The sequence below is a fragment of the Astyanax mexicanus genome, chromosome 10, assembly GCF_023375975.1.
Source record: "Astyanax mexicanus isolate ESR-SI-001 chromosome 10, AstMex3_surface, whole genome shotgun sequence".
NCBI lineage: Eukaryota > Metazoa > Chordata > Actinopteri > Characiformes > Acestrorhamphidae > Astyanax > Astyanax mexicanus.
The window spans coordinates 48,484,195-48,506,665 of NC_064417.1; the positions used below are offsets into that span (position 1 = coordinate 48,484,195).

Here is a 22,471-nt window from a genome sequence, read left to right on the forward strand (position 1 = left end):
ATGAAACATGATGATGTGACGATTAATGCAATCACAATAAATGCCACGTCTGTTTTATGTTTTTGGTGAGCCATTGGACATATAATATAGAGCTGGAATGGACAGAATACATTTATACGTCTATTTAGTTTAGCTTTATTGTGGCCTATTAGCTGGAATTATTGTATGGTATAGTGCCTACAGTTGTTGTTAATGTGCTAGATTCGTGCCAAAGATATATTAATATCTTTATGATATATGATTGTAATCCAGTATTGAGTTTTGCAGGAATCTGCTTAGTCAATGTTTCCAGTGAAAACAAGGATAGGAAGATTTACATACTGTATAAACTGATATGCTATTAGGGCTGCATGATATATAGTTTAAGCATCGTCATCGCGATGTGCGCATTCACAATAGTCACATCGTAGGATGTGTGATGTCACCTAAGGCAATTAAATCAAACACGTCATGTTGCAATGTGTGAGTGACAGGCTGCTGCTGCCTGAGAAGCGCGAGGCGGGGGCAGGAGTAAACATGAGGTAACTGCATGGCCTCCATCCACATGGTTGGGCACGTGCTTGTAAACGTGGGCATTTGTGGAAAGCTGTGCATCTCAGTTTAGCACAGTTTTGCAGTGCATATATTTTCAGCTGAATTCACGCTTTTAATCCCAGAAAAACAAAACTTATTTACCTTTTAAAAAGCCATTTAAATGCCAGATTAAAGGGCTGATTACTGCTGATTATTGCTGTTTTGCTGTTTTCCTCGGGTTTTGAGAGCTCGGTGCTGACTCAGCTCTTGATTGGTCCAGGTGGTCCGGCGGGTCTGGTGACATCATGGGCCCTGCATTGTTTAATATCGCGATATATATTGCTGAAAAAAATTGTTTCCATTAACGTGCAGCCCTTCCAGCAGTAGTTTTTGGGTCTACAAACTGATTTCTTCTGAGATCATCTAGTGTACCATCTGAGATGTGGTACCAGTTTGAAAACCTAGTGGATAAGACCCTGGTCTCTTATTATGGAGTCTTATTCTAGGGTGTTATGAATCAGAGCATTGCAGTGGAAGGAAGCATGGTGTACCTATAATCCAGTGATCGATGGATCAAAACCCTTCTCTGCTAGAAACAGATTTGGTTATAGGTACGAAATTGTAGAAGCCCATCCTTTAGTCCATCATTAGTGGTCTCAGAATGCTGCGTGTAGGACACTGCCCATAGAACGCTATTGGCTGGATATTTCTGATTGATCTGGTTGGTGGACTATTCTCAGTCCAGCAGTGACTCTGATGTGTTTAAAAACTCCAGCAGCACTGCTGCTCTACCTTATCCACCCACTGTACCAGTTTAACACACACTAAGAACTCATACACCACCACCATGCTAATCAGTGTTAATCACTGCAGTGCTGAGAATAATAGTGACCCACCAACCAAATAATAATAATAATAATAATAATAGCTGCTCTGTGGTGGTTTTCTGTCCTGTGGGTGAAAGAAGGCTAATAATAATAAAGTATACAGAGAAACAGATACAGAACTGCAGTCTGTAATTATTATAGAACTACAAAGTGTCCTATATGATCAGTGGAGCTGATAAAACTGTACAAAGACTGCTGAAACAAGCGAGTGGTCATAATATTCTGACTGGACTGTGTTTAAGTGTATGAGTATCAGTCATCTCCATTCAGCTCCAACTAAGTCACTCCCATTTTCCTACTAACCTTGGGTGTCTCCACATGGGAGCGACTCACAAGCCCAGCCACCCTCTCCACCTTCTGTGGGCTCCTCCTGCTGGTCACTCGCACTCGTGACACACACTCCTCCTCCGAGTTCTGTAAGACGCATCAAACAAGAAAACATCAGACACAGCAGCACTATCAGAGATTAAGAGTGAGTAACTAAAGTGTGACATTTATCACTTTAAATAGATCTGATAATCAACAATCAATAGATCTGATGTGATGACTATTTGTGTTTAGTGAATACTGTATTTTGTCCCTGAAATAATTGCAGAAAATATATTATTGTTAGAACTTTGTAATAGATTTGTAATAGATGTATAGATATTTTATGCTACTAGCCTAATGATAATATATTAATAAAATAGAATGCAATTACACTCATTTAAAGATCAATGAACTTGTAGCTCTGAGGGAACATTCAGACACTTGAACTGGAAATTATATATATACATATATATATATATATATATATATATATATATATATATATATATATATATATATATATATATATATGTATATATACACCCTAATTTTTTACCATAATTTGTATGTAATAATGGTACAAAATCCAGTGTACAGAATTTTGGTGAAAACCACCAAAAACAAAAAAAATAATTTTAGTTTTGTAAAAAAAAAAAAAAAAAGGGAAATATTAATATACTTATATAAAAATCTATAAAGAAATGTTAAAAAAATAGAAAGAAATTACAGTTAGAAAGAGGTGAGTACTGTTTTCTACACCTTCAAAAAACTCCTGAAAACTGGAGAAAACTGCTACAGCAAGATGTCTGGCTGACCCACATGGCAACAACTTTAGCCTTTAGCTTAGCTTAACATGACTGGAATAAGTAGTGGTGAAACGATTACTCGACTAATTCGAGTTACTTGATTAAAAAAATTGATCGATTAATTTTCTGTGCCTCAAAGAATCGTTTAATTAATTTAAATTTAAAACGCAGGGCACGGAATTTCTCGCAGACTTTTAATATGAAACAGCGCTTAGCGTTTCGTCCCCCACGCACAGGAAGGAGGTGGAAGTTTTTGGAGTGCAGACAGGTAAATTTAATTTATCAAACAAATTTATTATAATTATAATTTATTAAACAAATCAATGAGATTAACATTAATGTACATTAACAATTAAAATTAAAATTGTTATTTGTGGTATTTATGTCTGTTTTGTGTTTTATTTATTTTTATTTGTGTTTGCAGAGTGGAAATTTATGTTGGTCATTCATTATTAAGTGAAAATCTTGTTTTCTCTTGTGTATTTTTAATAGTTTTTTAGTCAAGCAAATATGTTTTATCCGATTACTCGAATCGATTTTTCAGTAGAGTACTCGATTACTAAAATAATCGATAGCTGCAGCCCTAGAACTAATTCTCAGTTTCAGCAGAAAAGAGAAGAATTAGAGGTCTGACAGGTGAAGAATTACAGTAATAAAGTCATAGATAAGATGAGAATATAAAAAAGCAGATTGTCTGGGCCGTACAGCACTCATACTGTGCAACTAAAATATAGTGTCAACATGTGTCGATCCTCTTTTTGACTTCGAGGCTCGAGACCATGACATAATTTCGATTGATTTCGAGTAAATATCAAATATATTATTTAATTAAACAAATTATTGAATAAACAATAAAGTATTAATTATCCTCCTAAGAGGGGGGTAGCGGCAGGCCAAAAAGAAAAAAAACATTATGATTAAATTTGATATTACAGTAAAACTGTAAAGAGACTGAATTTTATGAATATAGAAACTTACAGCTATTCATATTTGTTCTGTTTTTCAGTTCTGTACATTCTCTGCCTCATCAAACTTAACAGCCACCACAGCAGAGCGAACCCGAGCTCACGGGCTGCTGTGCTACATTCCAGCACACACACCACAACAGCATTTGTTGTGCAGAGAGACAATACTGCAGAAACGGCAAACACTGCATGACTGGTAACCCGAACTGGAAACTTCGGTGTATCAGACTGACAGCACACGACAAAGCAGCGGAATTATGGGAGAAAAGAAAACAAGCACAACATAAACAGACAGAAAAAAAGAAAAAACAAAAGCGCTGAGCATCACAAACTCGAAAAAACGCAAGCATCAAATAGAACCTGCACAGCACTGCAAATCAGATCAGCCAATCAAAAGTCACAGGACATGTACACTAAAGCCCGGCTAAAATAATAACATATTATCTGTCATGATGTGCAGAAAACAATGCCACAGACTGTACAAAACCAGCAATTTTCAAACAATCAAGAAGCTATGACCTCAATTTTTCACTATACGACTTCGTAATGAATCACTATGGGTGTGTCCCTATAACTAGCTAGTGTTTCAGTATAAAGTCAGTAGTGCAGATAAATGTCTAAGTGTACAGTAGTTTACTAAAATATCCACAATACATACCGTAATCACATCCTTTGAAACCTATCACTTATTAGTACAGCACACTCTAAAAAACAGAGGTACTTTTTTGTACTCAAAGGTAAACTCTTCATAATTGTACCCTCAAAGGTACAATATTGGTCTTTACAGGGTCAGATTTGTTCCCTCTGAAGTACAAAGTCATTCCTAACAGCAATAAGTACAGATTTGTACCATTTAACCAGATAAAAGGTACATTCAGTATTCTGCATCACTGTACTGATGAACAATATATATTTTAATTGCACATTTTTTAATTTAAAAGCCAGACAATTTAGGATCATCGAGTTTTTGACACATATTCAGTTGATGATAATGTTTATAATCTTTATAATCTTTACTGGCACAAAAACCATGAGTACAAAAAAGGACTATCACTGAAAGGTACTTTTTTGTACCTCAATATAAGGTACAGCCCCAGCGACAAGCTTTATACTCTTTTAAGTACAAATCTGTACTTACTGTTCTTAGAGTGCATATAAAGTAGTAACATCCTTATAGAATTAGTTCACAGGGCACTAATAGGACATGGCCTTTGATTCACAGTAACAGATGATTGTTATGGTCTTCTTACACCTTCTATATTTGTGCTAAATATTTGGCACACTTTAAATGTGTCAAAGATACAAATCGTTGCTGTCTAATGAAAAACAAGTATCTCCAAAACAGCAACTTTAACTTTCAATAGAAGTCAATGTAAAACATTATTTTACGGCATTTTGCAGAATTTCTATGGATCCATTAATCAAGAAATTTTGTGTTCAAATGATTTAGTAAACTACAAATCTATAAAAATTGAGATTTTTTTTTCTATTGGACAGCCACGAAATACACCTGCTACACCCAGCCACCCCGCCATGTCCAGTCATCAACACGGGGTACCACTACAACCACTTGGCAACACCTGAGTAACCACCTGGGACAATATCTATAGCCACTATTTGGGATAACACAGCAACTGCCTAGCAACCACCTAGCAACCACCAGCAACACCCTAATGTTGGATTTGTTTGGAGCCTCTGAAGGCCAAGAGAATAGAAATTAACATGTTAACTGGATTTCATTGAAATAGACCTTTGATAGAATGTATTAAATCATATTTAATCAGTAGCGTTATGTTAAATAGGTTTTGGAATAATCAATCCTAGGAACAGTCGTGTCACATGTGATTTTTACAAAGCCAATTAAAACATATATTCAAAGTTATTTGTTGTTCAAAGACAGGAAATTTAAACTAGTTCCTGCAGCCTTTGAGGTTACTTTTGACCACCAACCAGATTTTGCACCATTTACCCACCCAGAAAGAGCAAGGCCAATTGTGCTCTCTTAGGGCTGATGGCAAGCTGCATGACCAGGATTCAACCCAGCGATCTCCCGATCATAGTGGCAGCACTTTAGACCACTGGACCACTCAGCTCACAACCACCTGTTATACCATAGCACTACTCAGTATACAGTAATGTTGTACTAACAATGTTCTACTTACTATTTACAGTAAAATGCTGTATATTTGGACCAGGACGGCCTAAAACTCGAACACTTTAATAAATATAATAAATATAGCAGACAGGAGACAATTTTATAGGACAGGACAATGCAGTACAGACACAGTATATTCTACACTGTTACCCATGTTCACTTAATATTGCTGTAACATCAAATCCAGTAAAATATCTATAATTGGTACCTACTACTGCTGTTTATACTACTGGTTAAATTACAAGCTACCTTTAACATGCAATCACTGCAAACTCCATGCATTTAAATGTAGGGCTTTCAATGTATAATAAAAATGATCAGTTAAATATAAATATACTGTGATATAACGATTATACAAGAATACTAAATAACCGTCATATTAAGTGTAAAAGGAGGAAGACTGATCTTTACATGAGCTGCTTCATAGTGATCATGCTTGATTCAGTCACAAACGCTGATGATGTGGTTTTCTGCTCTCCAGCCTCTGCAGAAAATCAGAGAATTTGCAGACTCATTTCATTTAACTCCTCTCCTCCGCTCAGGTGACAGTGTACTATGAATGCTAATGAGAACTGCACCGGACATTCTCTCAGCTCCAGCCCTCCCTTCACTGCCTGCTGCCTCTCACTCACCACCCAGCAGATCCCCAGGGCTGGGCTTTACATTTCCATACAGTCATGATGGCCTGGGCTGGAGCTGCAACGCTCGCTCGCCACCACAGATAACACAGTGAGTCAGTGACCCCTGCAGTATTTCCACGGAAGAGAAGCTCCTGTCACAACCGCAACCATGCATCCACAAACCATTCATCCACAAACCATGCATCAACAAACTATGCATCAACAAACCATGCATCCACAAACCATTCATCCACAAACCATGCATCAACAAACTATGCATCAACAAACCATGCATCCACAAACCATGCATCCTCAGACCATGCATCAACAAACCATGCATCCAAAAACCATGCATCCACAAACCATTCATCCACAAACCGTGCATTCACAAACCATGCATTCACAAACCATGCACTCGCAAACTATGCATCCAGAAACCATGTATCCGTAAACCATGCATCCACAAACCATGCATCCAAAAACCATGCATCCTCAAACCATTCATCCACAAACCATGCATCCACAAACCATGCATCCTCAAACCGTGCCTTTGCAAACAGTGCCTCTACTAACCATGAATCCGCAAACCATGCATCCACAAACCATGCTTTCATAAACCATGCATCCACAAACCATGCATCCGGAAACCATGCATGCACAAACCATGCATCCATAAACCATGTATCCACAAACAGGAACATTGTGGATCTAAATAAACTGAATCTGAGATTCTTGTGTCCACCTGACCTCTCCATTCACACTCAGGGAAACCCCTGACACCAACTCAAGACCTGTTGCTTTATTTTATCAATATGAGCCCTGGAGGTGTATTGGGAGATAACCATGAACTTAGACATGAGATTTAGGTAAGAAAACATTAAAACCAAATGAATTTCCCTTTTACTAAATAACTTTTCTAAACTCTTGGTTTTACGGGTGTACAGATATTTATCAAGGAATGGAATATTGCATAGCAATCCTTTACCACATCAGGGTCCAGCTCTGTTTGTATTTTAGTGTATTACTGCTAACAGAAAGCACGGTACACAAATGGACTGTACATTTTCCCAGTAAAGTACCACCATGCTTTTAGTGGTCTGAGTACCAGCAGCTGTCCTGCCAGATTATGTAATCCTCATACATAATTTACACAACAATGATGTAATCCTCAAAACATAAAGCTATATAAAATGGCATTTTATGCTGTGAGACAGTAAAGGATTTAAAGGGTCCATATCCCACATATTCGTTTTACTACCACTAATGAAATTATATTGATAGGCCTTTTACAAAAGTAGTTTTATTAATATGGCTGGGTATCGTTTTAAAAAGTTTCGATACCGGTACAATACCGTATTTTTCGGACTATAAGGCGCACCGTATTATAAGACGCACTATCAAAGAACGCCTATTTTCTGCTATTTTTCCATACATAGGGCGCATCGCATTATAAGGCGCGTTAAGTGACACTAGAAAGGGTGCCTATATCAAAGTGAACAGGGGTGGCGCCATGTTTCCCTTCCCCCACCGGGGGTGGTCGCTTGCCGGTGGAGCGTCTCAGTATATATAAATCTAGCTCTTTCAAAGTCAAACGAGTGCTGGATATTAATCTACACAGATTCCTCTCCTGAAAACTGTTTATTTGGGTGAGTAACGTGCTTCAGTTTATTTACAGTAAGCTTAGATTTCCAGATGTCCACTAAGGCTTGCTGCACCAGCGTTAGCATAGCTATCCGCTAGCACGCTAGCTAGTCACCTAAACTAGTAAAGTTAACCCAAACTTAAACGACAGCGTTACACTGAGTAACCCTGCGTGTTCTGGTAAGACAGTGAGATATTAGCTAGCGATTCGTCCCCCGTAGCTTGTTTTAACACTGTAAACAAGCAGATTACAGGCTGATAAAACTCACCTCTGAGAGAGTTAGCGCTTAGCATCTAGCTAATGCTAGCCAGGCAAAGCAGCACAGACTTACAGGCCGATAACTCACCTCTGAACGGTGAACGCTTAGCGATTAGCATCTAACTCTAATAATACTGCTCCAGCAGTATTAAAAGTGCTAAATTTAGAAAATACTGATCTCTGAACAGTGAAAAAGCTAGCTAGCTAAGCGGTTAGCATCTAGCTAATGCTATTGCTGCTCTGCACGGAGTGTGTGTTTACTGCTCCTTACACCTGACGGGTAAAATTTAGATAATACTGATCTCTGAACAGTGAATAAGCTAGCTAATGCTATTTGCTGCTCCAGCCTCGGAGCTGCACGGCTCTGGACTCTGTATAGCACTGAAACTCTGTATAACGCTGCACGGAGTGTGTGTTTACTGCTCCTTACAACCTGACGAGTAAAATTTAGATAATACTGATCTCAGTGAATAAGCTAGCTAGCTTAGCGGTTAGCATCTAGCTAATGCTATTGCTGCTCAGCCTCGGAGCTGCACGGCTCTGGACTCTGTATAGCACTGAAACTCTCTATAACGCTGCACGGAGTGTGTGTTTACTGCTCCTTACAACCTGACGAGTAAAATCCATACAAAAGGCGCACCGTATTATAAGACGCACTGTCAATTTTTGTGAAAATTAAAAGTTTTTAAGTGCGCCTTATAGTCCGAAAAATACGGTACCTTTAATCTGGTATCGATACCCAAACGGTACTTTTTTCGATAACTTTTTCTAAACTGCAACCAAAAAATACAAAAAGCCATAATTATTCTCTATTTGAAAGCCCACATAATTGATCTCATTTTTACAAACAACAGCATTATTTAACTGCTTAAACTACAAATATATTTATTGAAAACTGAATGCATTTCAGCTTTTAACAGTTCCTTTTAAGAAATATCAGCATTAGATTAACACCACTAATATATATATATAATTTAATTTTGCCAATCACTTAAAAATGAATTAAAATTATGATTACATTTTTATGCTGGAATTCCCCAGTATTATTGTGAGGGGTCTGGGTTTTTTTTATTGTATAATAATCTATCAGAGTAGAAAGAGAGAAAGCAAGTGGTTGAGACAGAGAGTGAGAGTGAGAGAGAGAGAGAGAGAGAGAGAGAGAGAGTGAGCAGGAGAGAAAGAGAGATTTCAGCGCAGCGGCAGTGTGATTCAATCAATCTATCAATCAATCAATCAACCTTTATTTTAACTCGGAAGTACATTGAGGGCAACCTTCATTTTTAACATAGCCAAGCATTTACGAATACAGGGATTGGCATGATAAAGAAAATAATAACTAAATTTAATCATTTTAAAATAACAGTAAATAAAAGATAAGAAAATAGTTACAAATAAAAATGGGATAAGAATACAATAAATAATATTAAAAGTAAAACATGGTTTAATTTAGAAATTAAGATAAAAAGATAATAAGATTAATACAAAAAAAGTAAAAATTAAGCTAAAATTTACTTTTGCATATAATAAAACAAATATATAGTAATAATAATAGTACTACTAATAAAACTAATAAAAATAAGTTACATAGCAACAATACAAAAATATTTTAAAAAATAATAAAAAAAATAAAGAAAAACAGGCACCAAATTTTTTTAAATCTTTCAACACTTGGTAGAACCGAGACCAAGATTTTTTTCGGTGCCTTTTCGGTATTGAATTTCGATACCCACCCCTAGTTATTAATATATCGTACAATATATGATCACAACCTCAATAATAATTTTTGATGACCTCAGTGAATTACAATTACAATTACTTGCAATGAATTACCTCAAATGCTTTGAGTAGATTAACTAATTAGGGTTTACAGTGTAACTTTTTGTGCTGGTGCAGAGAAGAAGAAACGATTGGTATTGTAATTTCAGCGTTGCCGTGGGCAACGTATCGTGATTCTATTGAATCGTGATACGCCCTGTGGATCCCACCCCTACTATACAATATAACAAACACCTGAAGCCTGGTCCGAACTCTGGTCTTGACTCTGGTCTGGACTTTTTAGGTGTGAAAATGCTCTTAGATGACTTCACCACTCACAGAAGCTCACTTAAAGATATTTAAAGCAGCTGATGGTCTACTCCCCTCAGACTGGCTAGACTGCACGTCTTCAGTACAGCGGTAAAATGGAGTCTAAAATAAAAACCTGAGCTCCACGATATTCTCCTCCCCGCCGGCCTCTCTCACATTCCAAACACAAGTTGAGGTTATTTTCTCTACTCTATCTATAAATATTTCATGTGGCCATGTGACTAGACACTTTTAATGGACGGTTCCGATGCCATTGTTATGCTGCCCACTGATGAGCCCTCAGTGTTACCTCTGCAGCGCTTCCTAGACATGACTAATGCTCTGTAGTGTATGACTCCCTTTCCTGCTCTCTCTCTCTCTCTCTCTCCCTCTTTATCCATCTCTCTCTCTCTCTCTTTGGCTGCCATTCACACTCTCTCTTCTCTCTTTTTCCTTCGCTCTGGTCTTCTCTCACACTTCTCCAGCCTCCCCCTCTGTTTTCCTCATTAGAACCCACCATCTCACTTTCACTTTTCCTGCATTTCTCAGCACAGCGACAGCAAACATTCTCAAAGTAACTGAAGCCAAGGTAAACTGGGGCTTGCTGGAAAAATGTATCTAACAGATGATGCTACAGTATAAACCGTGCGCTGTGTGTATCTCAGTGTGTATCTCAGTGTGTAAACTTGTTTTTGTGTTCCGTTTATTCAGCACGCTTTTTCTGCCTCACCTTCTGATAGCCTTTATCTTTATTTAAAACTCTCACGTACCTCCAGCGTTTCTTTAGGGCCGTTCTCTTTTATTCCATTCTCTGTTGTGTTCAGCTGCAGGGTCACCTCATAGCATTCTTGAATATCTGAGAATAAAAGAATACATTTACCATTAAAAACAGGGACATGCTCATGTTCATCTACAACTACTTTGATGGCATGACCAGAACAACATCTAGCAACAACATCTAGACACAACTGGAAAAGCTTATATAGGGAATATAGGGAACGTACTGATTCAATACACTGATTTGTAGGGGTGTAACAAGACAAACAACTTTTTATTTTAAAGTTATTTAAAAAAAATAAGAGAGCACTTAAAATGATGAGCTTCTTTAATTTTACCAAATTGAAAACCTCTGGAATATAATCAAGAGGAAGATGGATGATCACAAGCCATCAAACCAAACTGAACTGCTTGAATTTTTGCACCAGGAGTAAAGCAGCATAAAGTTATCCAAAAGCAGTGTGTAAGACAGGGTTATACCACCAAATATTGATTTCTGAACTCTTAAAACTTTATTAATATGAACTTGTTTTCTTTGCATTATTTGCATCTTTTTTGTTATTTCAGACAGTTCTCATTTTCTGCAAATAAATGCTTTCATTTAACTGAAACATATACCTATTAATAGCAAAATCAGAGAAACTGATTCAAAAACTGAAGTGGTCTCTTAATTAAGGCAAGCCTGATCCCACACTGTCTTTACTCCTGTAAAGACTGTTGCATTACATGAACTGTTACTAAAAATAAAGTGATTTTCTTTCTAGGGTTTACTAGTGCTCATTAACAGCGTATCATACCTACGTCAAACTGTGGGGCTGTATTATTAATAGAAACACAAAGATCGGATCAAACTGTATCAGGTTCATACACAAACATAAAACTAAAAGATTAATAAGGTAATAAATCTTAAATATTATCACATTATCACAAACTAAAAAAAACAAAGGATAAACCTACCAGCCATGCCAACAGACACAGGTGCAAAACTTTCATGAGTGAAATGTAACAAGGTCAAGAACAAAGTCAGCTCTTGGCTCAACCTGAGCATCAGTCCTGCCGTTGTAGAGCTCTATAAATATCATCCAGCAGCTCCATCCAAATTTCCTGCCCATACTGAGTTTGGAGGGCAACAGCAGTGACACTCACTTAGAGAGGCTGTTAATGTGACTCAGTACTGATAGCAGAGTGAAGTACACATTACATTCCTCCACTGCAGAATCATTACTGCTGTCATTACCGCAGGTCACAGCCATTCCAACTAACAGTGTTAATGATCCAGAGACAAAACCGCCAACACTTACTGCAAATCGAGATCTTTTGGAACGCTGTAAACTGCAAATACCAGCTTATTTGGCATGTTTGTTTTCTCTGTTTTCTATCTATTAAAACTCTATTTCTGTAAGATATGTATGGCAGCAGAAGCAACAGGTAAACTATGTCTGTTTATAGAAAAAGGAACAGCTACTCTGAACAGACTACAGTGCTGTGAAAAAGTATGTGCGCCCGTACAGATTTCGGTACCACTTTAAAATAAGAGTCCCTTTATAAAGGGTTTGTAAATGAGTTTATTAACCCTTGTGTGGTGTTCATATTTTTTGTTACTCGTTTACTTTGTTACTTGTATTTAATTCAGCAAAATTAAGCAATTTTACAATAAAATGCTTTACACATGCTTGCTTCACCTAAATTGCAAGCAATATAAACAGCTTACAGGGTTAATATTTGCCCTTTACCTTTCTTATGTTACATTTCTTTCAAAAAGTGCTACTCTTTTTTTATTAGTTTTTTAATAAAATGTAAAAGAAAATGAATTAAACTCAAGATATGAGTAGAACATTTGTTTAGTTTCAAATGAAGCAATGTTTATTAGCCTTTGGCCAAACATACTGTATGTAATATAAATGTGTGTGTGTGTGGGGGGGGGGAGTGGAGGGTGTACAGTGTGTGTTTATCGAAAATGTGTTTTGATATATGGTTTTCACAAAAACTGAGCCAATGCCAATGAGTTTAAGTTAGAAAAAATATTTTTTTAGTATCATTTGATGAAAAATGAAAACCACACAAGGGTTAATATATAACACATACACAGAAATGGCAACATTCAGCTGAAAATTAGCTAAATAATAATTCTACACTCATTTCTTCTGTCAAACTGTCAAACCAGATATTTCTAGATACTGATTTTACTCTGTGTTTTCCATCAATCAGCATCAAACTTGTCATAATAATATATTTCTAAGTATATTTAACTATTTACCATAAATTAAATGACTACGTTGCCACTGTTGCTTTTTAATTGATTGTGTTTTAACTGTCTAACAATGTTTTTAAGGCATTTACAACATAATCAATAATAAGTAATAATCAAATTTATAAACCATTTATAAATCCTTTATAAAGCTTGGGCTGAGCTGAGTATTGAACTCTTGAAAGGGGTACCTGATGAGTGTTCTGATACCTACTGTACTGGGCTGAGTAAACAGGCCCTCAAGAGTGGTATCTAGCTAGTGTTCTAATCCTCACTGTACTAGGCTAAGCAAAGAACTCTCTGGAGGGGTATCCAGTTAACATTCTAATGCTCACTGTAATGGGCTGAGTGATAGACACTTTTGAGAGGGGTATCCGGTTATTTTATATAAGTATGTTTAACTATTTACCATAAATTAAATGACTAAGTTGCCACTGCTGTTTTTTTATATGTGTTTTAATTGTCTAACAATGATTTTTAAGGCATTTACAACCTAATCAATAATAAGCAATAATCAAATTTATAAACCATTTATAAATCCTTTATAAAGGTAGTCTTATTTTAAAGTGGTACCCAGATTACTTTTCTTTTCTGTTTTAGCTCACACTGTCAGACTAACATTTTTAGAGCATCAACAAAATTTAATATCAGACAAAGATAAGCTGAGTGAATAATATACAGTAAAAATTAGTTTTTAAATAATGATTTCATTTATTAAAGGAAAAAAGTCTTTAATTTAACCCTCTAATGCGCAACATAGGTCAAAAAAGATCCGTATTATTTTCTATGTAACTTCATGTATGACTGAGTGTTTCCATTATATATCTTAGCAATAAATTAATTCAGTCATTCAGAATTTAAGGTATTCCTCAATAAACTTGTTTTTTATCATCATACATCCTTGTTTTATTTTTATCTTACATACTTTTTGAGTAAAAGCCCTTTTTGTATCACTAATCCTCTAATGCACACATGCGTCAAAAATAAAGTTACATAGAAAATTAATGCGGGTCCTTTTTGACCCATGTTGCACATTAGAGGCGTAGTGATACAAATTAAGGCTTTTATTTAAAAAGTAAGAAAGGTAAAAATAAAATAAGTATAAAAATCTATAAGAAACAAGTTAATTGAGGAATACCTTAAATACTGAATGATTAAATTAATTTATTGCAAAGATATAGAAAATTAGGACTTGTTGCGCATCAAAGGGTTAAATCAATCTGATCCTATGTGACATTTGCCCCTCCCATGACTCCAAAAGGAAATGGACAACTCATCCATGAGGTCAGAAAAGAAGCAAGGACCTATAACAACATATACAAGAACCCATAACAAAAACTGCAGTTAAGGTCAGTGTTAATGATTCAGTTATTAAAAAAAGGTAAAAAAAACACTGCTGACCAAAAAGAACACAAAGGTCCATCTGAAATTTACCAACAAACATCATGATGATCGCCAAGTTTTATTTTATTTTTTTCTTCCAAATTCCAAATAAAAAATATTGTCATTTAGAGCATTTATTAGCAAAATATTAGGGGAAAAATGCAGAGCTTTCAGACCTCAAATAATGCAAAGAAAACAAGTTCATATTCATAAAGTTTTCAGAAATTAATATTAGGTGGAATAACCCTGGTTTTTAATCACAGTTTTCATGCATCTTGGCATGTTCTCCTCCACCAGTCTTACACACTGCTTTTGGATAACTTTATGCCTTTACTCCTGGTGCGAAAATTCAAGCAGTTCAGTTTGGTGGTTTGATGGCTCTTGATTCTCTTGATTATATTCCAGAGGTTTTTAATTTGGTAAAATCAACGAAACTCATCATTTTTAAGTGGTTCTTATTTTTTGGTCAGAGCTGTATATAAGAATATTTACAGTATTGTGTATATTATCAACTATGTATATTTTAGTCCACTCTTCCACTAATTACACTGTCTTTTACTTGGGGTTTTTGTGCATCTATTTCTGCATTTTACCTGCTGCTCCAAATAGAGAAGTGGGATTGGGGCCTGGTGGTCAGTCCCAGTACTCCAACCAATCAGACATGCACACACACATACTCTGCCCTGTGCTCCCTACAGCTGATATCTTGTAATGAGTGTCAGAGTTGGGTTCTGCTTTCACATGAAGCCCAAGAATAGGCACGAAATGGACAGGAAGTGGCTGACACTTACCTGACAGGACTGACAATGTTATTAAAGCAAGTGGAAATGTTGCCAAGTATTAGACAGGAAATGACGCAGGAGACTTTTTTCTTTTCTGGGGAGTTTCTTTTGATGAGCTCAATAAGGAGCCTGAAGTGAGGAGGGCCACCCTCTCACCACAGGGTCGTGATGTTCTGCTTTGGCTTTCTACGATCTGTTTAGAGATGGACCGATCAATGTTTTTGGGGCCAATCATGATCTTTCAGTGTAACTGACCGATTACTAATAGCGATTAAGGTTGGGGCTTAAAGCCACATTTGCCTTTCCAGGCTTTTCAATGTGATGGAGGGATGTACTCTTGAGAGGGGTATCCAGTTAGTGTTCTAAAACTCACTGGACTGGGCTGAGTAAACAGATTCTTGAGAGGAATATCCAGTTAGTGTTCTAATATTCACTGTACTGGGCTGAGTGGACGGGTATCCTGATAGTGTTCTGACACTCACTGTAGTAGGCTGAGTGAACAAACTCTTAGGACGGGAATACAGTTAGCATTCTGATGCTCGCTGCACTGAGCTGAGTATTGAACTCTTGAGATGGGTACCCGGTGAGTGTTCTGATACCTACTGTACTGGGCTGAGTAAACAGGCTCTCAAAAGTGGTATCTAGCTAGTGTTCTAATGCTCACTGTACTAGGCTAAGCAAAGAACTCTCAGGAGAAGTATCCAGTTGGCATTCTAATGCTCACTGTAATGGGCTGAGTGATAGACACTTTTGAGAGGGGTATCCGGTTACTGTTCTAAGTGATGGATCTTTAAGAGGTGAACTGACTGTCAAGAGGATTATTAGGTCAGTGATGTCTTTATTCTACTTTTTCCACAAGATATATTTGTTTTATTTTTTAAGTTGAACACTGGCTTTAACGAACATCTGCAGCTGTGCGCAAGCTCGGTCTTTCCAAATAGGGTAGGAACAAAAATCTGCACAGAGCTGCTGTAATCTTTTACTCACATAATTTCTAACTAAACGGCTCTCGGGATCGGCTAATTTGGATGATTTTTTGCCAATTGCTGGTCACATATTTTGGCTGAAAATTAACTAATAGGAATATATAACTGATTGATTTTTTCCATCTGTAGCTCTAAATAACATTGCATATTGTATTTGTAAATACAATGTGTATTCGGCATTTGTTAAACACCTTCCCCCTTTTAATTATAGCTGTGTATAACCCCCCCCCCCACCCCCCTCTTGCCCTCTGCTCGTCTACATTCATCACCCCTCGGGTCGTTAACTGTCCATGGCCTCTAGTACCGGTAACCAATTGAGGGACAGCCATTTGAAGACAATAGGGGGGACAATACTGCTGATCTCACACAGACCCACATACCAATCCACACACAGCACTAATGACCCAATGTGCAGCTTGTTGCTCCGCTGTGTTCAAAGTGAAACATCTACTCTCTCTTTTCTCCTTCTGTACACACACACACACACACACACACTCCACTACAAAGGAAGAAGAAGCAGCGCAACGAAAATGAAGGAATTTTTTTGAGATGTTGTGTGAGAGTGTGTGTGTGTGTGTGTGTGTGTGAGAGTGTGTGTGTATATGTGTGAGCATATGAGCATGAGGGGGTGTTAGGGGCAGCTCCGGAGTCCCACTGGGGTGCAGTGGGAAAGACAGTAGAAGAATGGGGCGATGTGACTCATCACGGCTGTGTCTGTGTGAGTCTGTGTGAGTGGGAGAGAACAGTGTGTGGGAGGCAGTTATGTTGCCCGGCTGGCCAGAGACAGATGAGAGAGAAAGAGAGAGAGAGAGAGAGAGAGAGAGAGAGAGAGAGAGAGAGAGAGAGAGAGAGAAAGAGAGAAAGAGAAAAAGAGAGAGAGAGAGTAAAATAAGTAAAGTGCATTCTGAGTGAGCGAGGCCCGCCACTAAACGATGCAGGATTATAAAACACACCGGCCTGATAATGAATGGACGTGTTTAAGTGTGTCAGACAGAAACACCTCCTCATTTACTAACGTCCTCAAAGCTGTCTCACAGGATGTAGCCAATAATGATGCATGGCCATTGGTGAATCTTTACACCAACAGTAGAGTCAATCTTAACTGCAACTGCAATGCAATGCAGACAGCAACAAAACAGACGTTGGTTGTCATGGTGTAGCCAGGGGAAAGTTGGTTTAAAAATATGCATTGAACTTTTTTCAACGAAATATATACAGCGATATTAAACAATTTAGGGCCCCTGACATCACCAGCCACACCCTCACCTGCACACTGTCTCACATCCGGACTGATCAAGAGCCGAGTCAGCGCCAAGCTCAACTCAAAACCCGAGGAAAACAGCAAAACAACAGTAATTGGCCCTTTAATCAGGCATTTAAATGGCTTTTTAAAAGGTAAATTAGAGTTTTCCTGGGATTAAAAGCATAAATTCAGCTGTAACTGGAAATATCTGCACTGCAAAACTGTGCTGGACTGAGGTGCATTTACAAGCATGTGAAGCGAGCTAACTGCACGTGCCCAGCCATGTGGATGGAGGGCATGTAGTTTACTCCTGCCCCCTCTTGTGCTCCCCCTCCCCCTCGTGCTTCTCAGGCAGCAGCAGCCTGTTACTCACACAGACACAGAGACAGCACTGTGTAAATACTTCTTGTGTTAAGAATCATAACATTGCAACATGACATGTTTGATTTAATTGCCTTAAGTGACATTTTGCACGTCCTGTCATGTGACTTTTGTGCATGCGCACATCACGATGACGATGCTTAAATGATATACCATGCAGTCCTATATTAAATATGAATAAAATCTAAATAAATCTAAACAAAGTGAACAGCAAGGCTGTATGAGAAAGCCTATTTTTATCGTTATATAGCAATATGAGCTTTCATGTTGAACAATTTGTAAATGACAGCAAGTTCAAAGTGCACTGCGCTCGGACAGCAACAGAGGGAGCTCTTCACACTGCAGACTGTGCTCACACCACAGTCAAAAAGTGAGGCAGAGTGAGGTAATGTGAGGCAGAGTGAGGTAGCATGAGTTAGAGTAAAGTAAAATGAGGCAGACAGTCCTATTTTAGCGATCTATAGGTGAGACGTCAGTTCTGCACTGCGCAGCTGGATTTAGGGCGTGTCGGTGTGTCTTTGGTATTGTGAGGGTGCAAAAGGCATGTAATAATTCTCTTAATTAACCATGGGTGTGTTTTGGGCGTAACATGAAATAAACCAATCAGCGTTTCACTTATCATTCCCTTTAAGAGCCAGGTGAGCTCTGACTTTGGCACGTTCATACCTTAACAGTGCGACACTTTTGTGCGTCTCAGCAGAGACAGATACTGACCTGTTCCTCACACTGTAAAGAAACACCAGCAGCTCATTTAAGGGAACAGCAATCTTATTTTAATCTTTATTCTGTTTATTTTTAAGTTAAAAGTCAGGTTTGTAGCTGCGTAGCTGATATAGGAAGTTTACACCAGAAATTTACCTGAACACCCCTTATTTCCAGACCACCACGCTCATCAGCGTAGATATATTTCTAAACTTTAACACTATTTTAACAGTGGGGCACATGGCGTGAAAATACACTGCTGATGGGGTGTAAGATAGGAATAAGCATTGCAGGGTGTACGATAGGGATAGAGTGAGGCAGAGTGAGGGAAAGTGAGTTACAGCAAGGTAGAAGGAGTTAGAGTTTCATCTGTTTTCTTTCTCATCTGATCTCTTGTGTATTCTTGCATTTAACACAGATTGAGACCTATTGTCTATCAAAATAAACATATATAGACATACATAAAGCATCCCTGCTAATAATCTATTCTATCTTCATGTTATTGATTGTTTAACTGAATGATTTGTTAAATAAAATATATATATATATAATTGTTATATAGAATAAAATGAATGTTAAACAAATTATTCCATGAAAATAAAAAATACAAATATTTTATTTATTTATGTATTTACTGAATCTTTTTTTTGTGTTTTAGCCTCCTCTCATTCCACAAAACCTGTCGCTGAGTTACAGCTTCAAGTACAAAGATGAACCCCAAATCCCAGCCGCTCTACCAACAACAATAAATATTCAATAAACACCAGCCTCAAACATAGCTGCTCTAAACCCTCGCTCGCAAAAAATCCTAAAATAAAGATCTGAAATAAAACTCTACTGCACATACGCTCCCACAGCCAACTGCAACCAACTAAAACCACATGAATTCCTGACCACAGCACAAAACCACGCTCTCTACAGTTTCCACCACATTTATGCAGAATTCATCTGTCTGCATGGCCCTGACCCTGTCTGATACATCCTGCTGTTTAGTTACAATCCCCATAACAACTGTACTGGACCCAAACTGGACTCAATACAGAACACAAGCAAAACATTACATATTAAACTTAATATATATATATAATACAACATACACATTTTTTCAATTTTTTGATAAATCAAATATTTATCAAACATTTTTTACTATTAAATTTTACAAACATGTTATCTGTCCAAGGATGCACTATAAGCTAGAATTTACCTAAATAGTACTAAACCATACCGTGACCATGGTTTCAAACCTTCTCCAATACTATTAGAAACCCTAAAATAATTGTTTTAACCCCTTATATAGCTTTTTTGCTGCTTGATACAAAGAAAAAATTACAATGTTCACATTTTTATGACAATATCTACCAGAGTAGTATATCGACATGTTGAATCATTGATTCATTAATTTCTGGCGACTTATGATGTCAATTTCTGTATTTTTTAATAATGCAATTTATGAAAAAATGGCAAAGCAACAAAATATTGCAATGTCATTTTCACCCAATATCATGCAGCCCTCGTCTAAAGTTCTCCTAAAGAGTTCTAGAGTTCTCCTAAAAGGGACACGTTGGCAATAAACGGTTATTCATTTGAAGGGCTCATATAATGCTCATTATACAGCTGTGGAAAAAATTAAGAGACCACTTCAGTTTCTGAATCCATTTCTGTGATTTTGCTATTTATAGGTTTATGTTTAAGTAAAATGAACATTGTTGTTTTATTCTATAAACTACAGACAACATTTCTCCCAATACTGTCATTTAGAGCATTTATTTGCAGAAAATGAAAAATGGCTGAAATAACAGAAACGTTGCAGAGCTTTCAGACCTCAAATAATGCAAAGAAAAAACAAGTTCATATTCATAAAGTTTTAGGAGTTCAGAAATCAATATTTGGTGCAATAATCCTGGTTTTTAATCACAGTTTTCATGCATCTTGGCATCATGTTCTCCTCCACCAGTCTTACACACTGCTTATGGATAACTTTATGCCACTCCTGGTGCAAAAGTTCAAGCTTCTGATCATCCATCTACCTCTTGATTATATTCCAGAGGTTTTCAATTTGGTAAAATCAAAGAAACTCATAATTTTTAAGTGGTCTTTTTTAGAGCTGTAAATTGCAGAACAACAAAATGATGCAATGTAATTTTTTCCCAGTATTGTGCAGCCCTAGTCTAAATAAAGAGCAATAACTGAGTTCTCTTACTAAGTGGTCAATATATGGTTATTCGTTGGAAGGGCTCATATAATGCTCATTAAGCATTATATCACCCTCTAAACATAAAATACTGACTATAAACTGGTCATACAGTTAATCAACTGGGATTTTACTGTATAACATATGCTTAGTGTTGCTTATGCTAAGTTACAGCTAAGGAATTTTCTGTGTAAAGGAACTGGTGTGTGTGTGTGTGTGTGTGTGTGTGTGTGTGTGTGTGTGATATATGGCCTTAAAGTAGACCACTGATGGTGAAATAGAGATCAGCACAGCTCCTCTTTTGTGAGAGCTGCATGTTCCCCTGTGTTTTTGTGTGTTTGGGAACAAGAGGATGAGTCTGCTGTTAAGGAAACCTTTGTTCAAAATTGTGCAATCATGCAGACGTCCAATCAAGTGTCCTATCCTCCCTCCATCCCTTCCTCCATCCCTCCCTCCCTCCCTGCACACGGCACAGAGGTCAGCCTGTTACAGGGCCTGGTAAAGTTCTCCCATACCTTTACCATAATTACACATTACATTCATCTGAGAGAAAGACTGTAAATACATGCAGCAGCTCCCTCTCAATCTCTCAATAAGCTTTAACAGAGCATGAACAAATCAGAATATAATGACCTACAAATGAGTCATAACTGTATAAAAGTATTATACAGTACTATGTTATATAGGGATGTCCTAGTCAGTGTATTTTCCTCCCCTATCAGATCTGATCAGAGACTTTTAGGGCATTTATCACACCAGCACTATTTGATCCGGTTTAAACAGACTCTGGTTGGTTTGACTCTGGTTGGTTTGATAGCTGGGTCTTGATCTGACCCAGCTATCAAATATACTTATTTTATTTGATGATAAGGCTCAGTTTAATCTGATATATTAGCCAGATAATGCTAATTACCACACCTATGAACAAACACTGTCTCTGCTGTTGCTCCATGCTGTTTACACACGCAGTAATGTGCAGCATTCACTGCATGCAGACGCGCAACTCCATTTAATACAAGGACTGCTTGTACTCACAAGTGCTGCTCGTTCATATTCATAAAGTTTTAAGAGTTCAGAAATCAATATTTGGTGGAATATCCCTGTTTTTTAATCACAGTTTTCATGCATCTTGGCATCATGTTCTCCTCCACCAGTCTTACACACTGCTTTTGGATAACTTTATTCCACTCCTGGTGCTCGTCCCATTGAAAACACTGTGTTTAAAAGCACAGAATTTCACAAAGTGTTCTTTGTTAAAGCAGCTTCACACTGCACAGATATATGTGCTGGAACACAAAATCTTCTCACTAAATTTACTTTCTTGCTGCCGCACCACACAGCTGTGTCCAATCAGAGGAGACGATGTGCTCGTGTGGTTTAGTGGTGCGCATTTATGTTTATGCCTGCGTGAAACTAAACCAAACAGTTACAGGTGAAACCAACTACAGGTGTGAAAACACCCTTTAATCTCAGAATCAGCCGATACTGATCTAATCTGATCTTCGTGTTTATATATAAATAATGCAGCCACACAGCTGATTAAGATGCAGATGATTTAG

General features: G+C 37.4%; 1 protein-coding gene across 3 annotated transcripts in view; it reads right to left on the minus strand.

The window, feature by feature from the left end:
* dlg3 (discs, large homolog 3 (Drosophila)) overlaps window positions 1-22,471 on the minus strand; it is a 171,051-nt gene that overhangs the window by 140,451 nt on the left and 8,129 nt on the right. For 2 of the 3 annotated variants that reach the window (XM_049484440.1, XM_049484442.1), the window contains 2 exons: window positions 10,990-11,075; window positions 1,704-1,814 (listed from right to left, as the gene is read on the minus strand). In XM_049484440.1, coding sequence (XP_049340397.1) covers window positions 1,704-1,814; window positions 10,990-11,075 — 197 coding nt within the window. Of the gene's footprint in view, window positions 1-1,703; window positions 1,815-10,989; window positions 11,076-22,471 lie in introns of those variants that run through there. The other variant, XM_049484439.1, reaches the window with a different exon arrangement.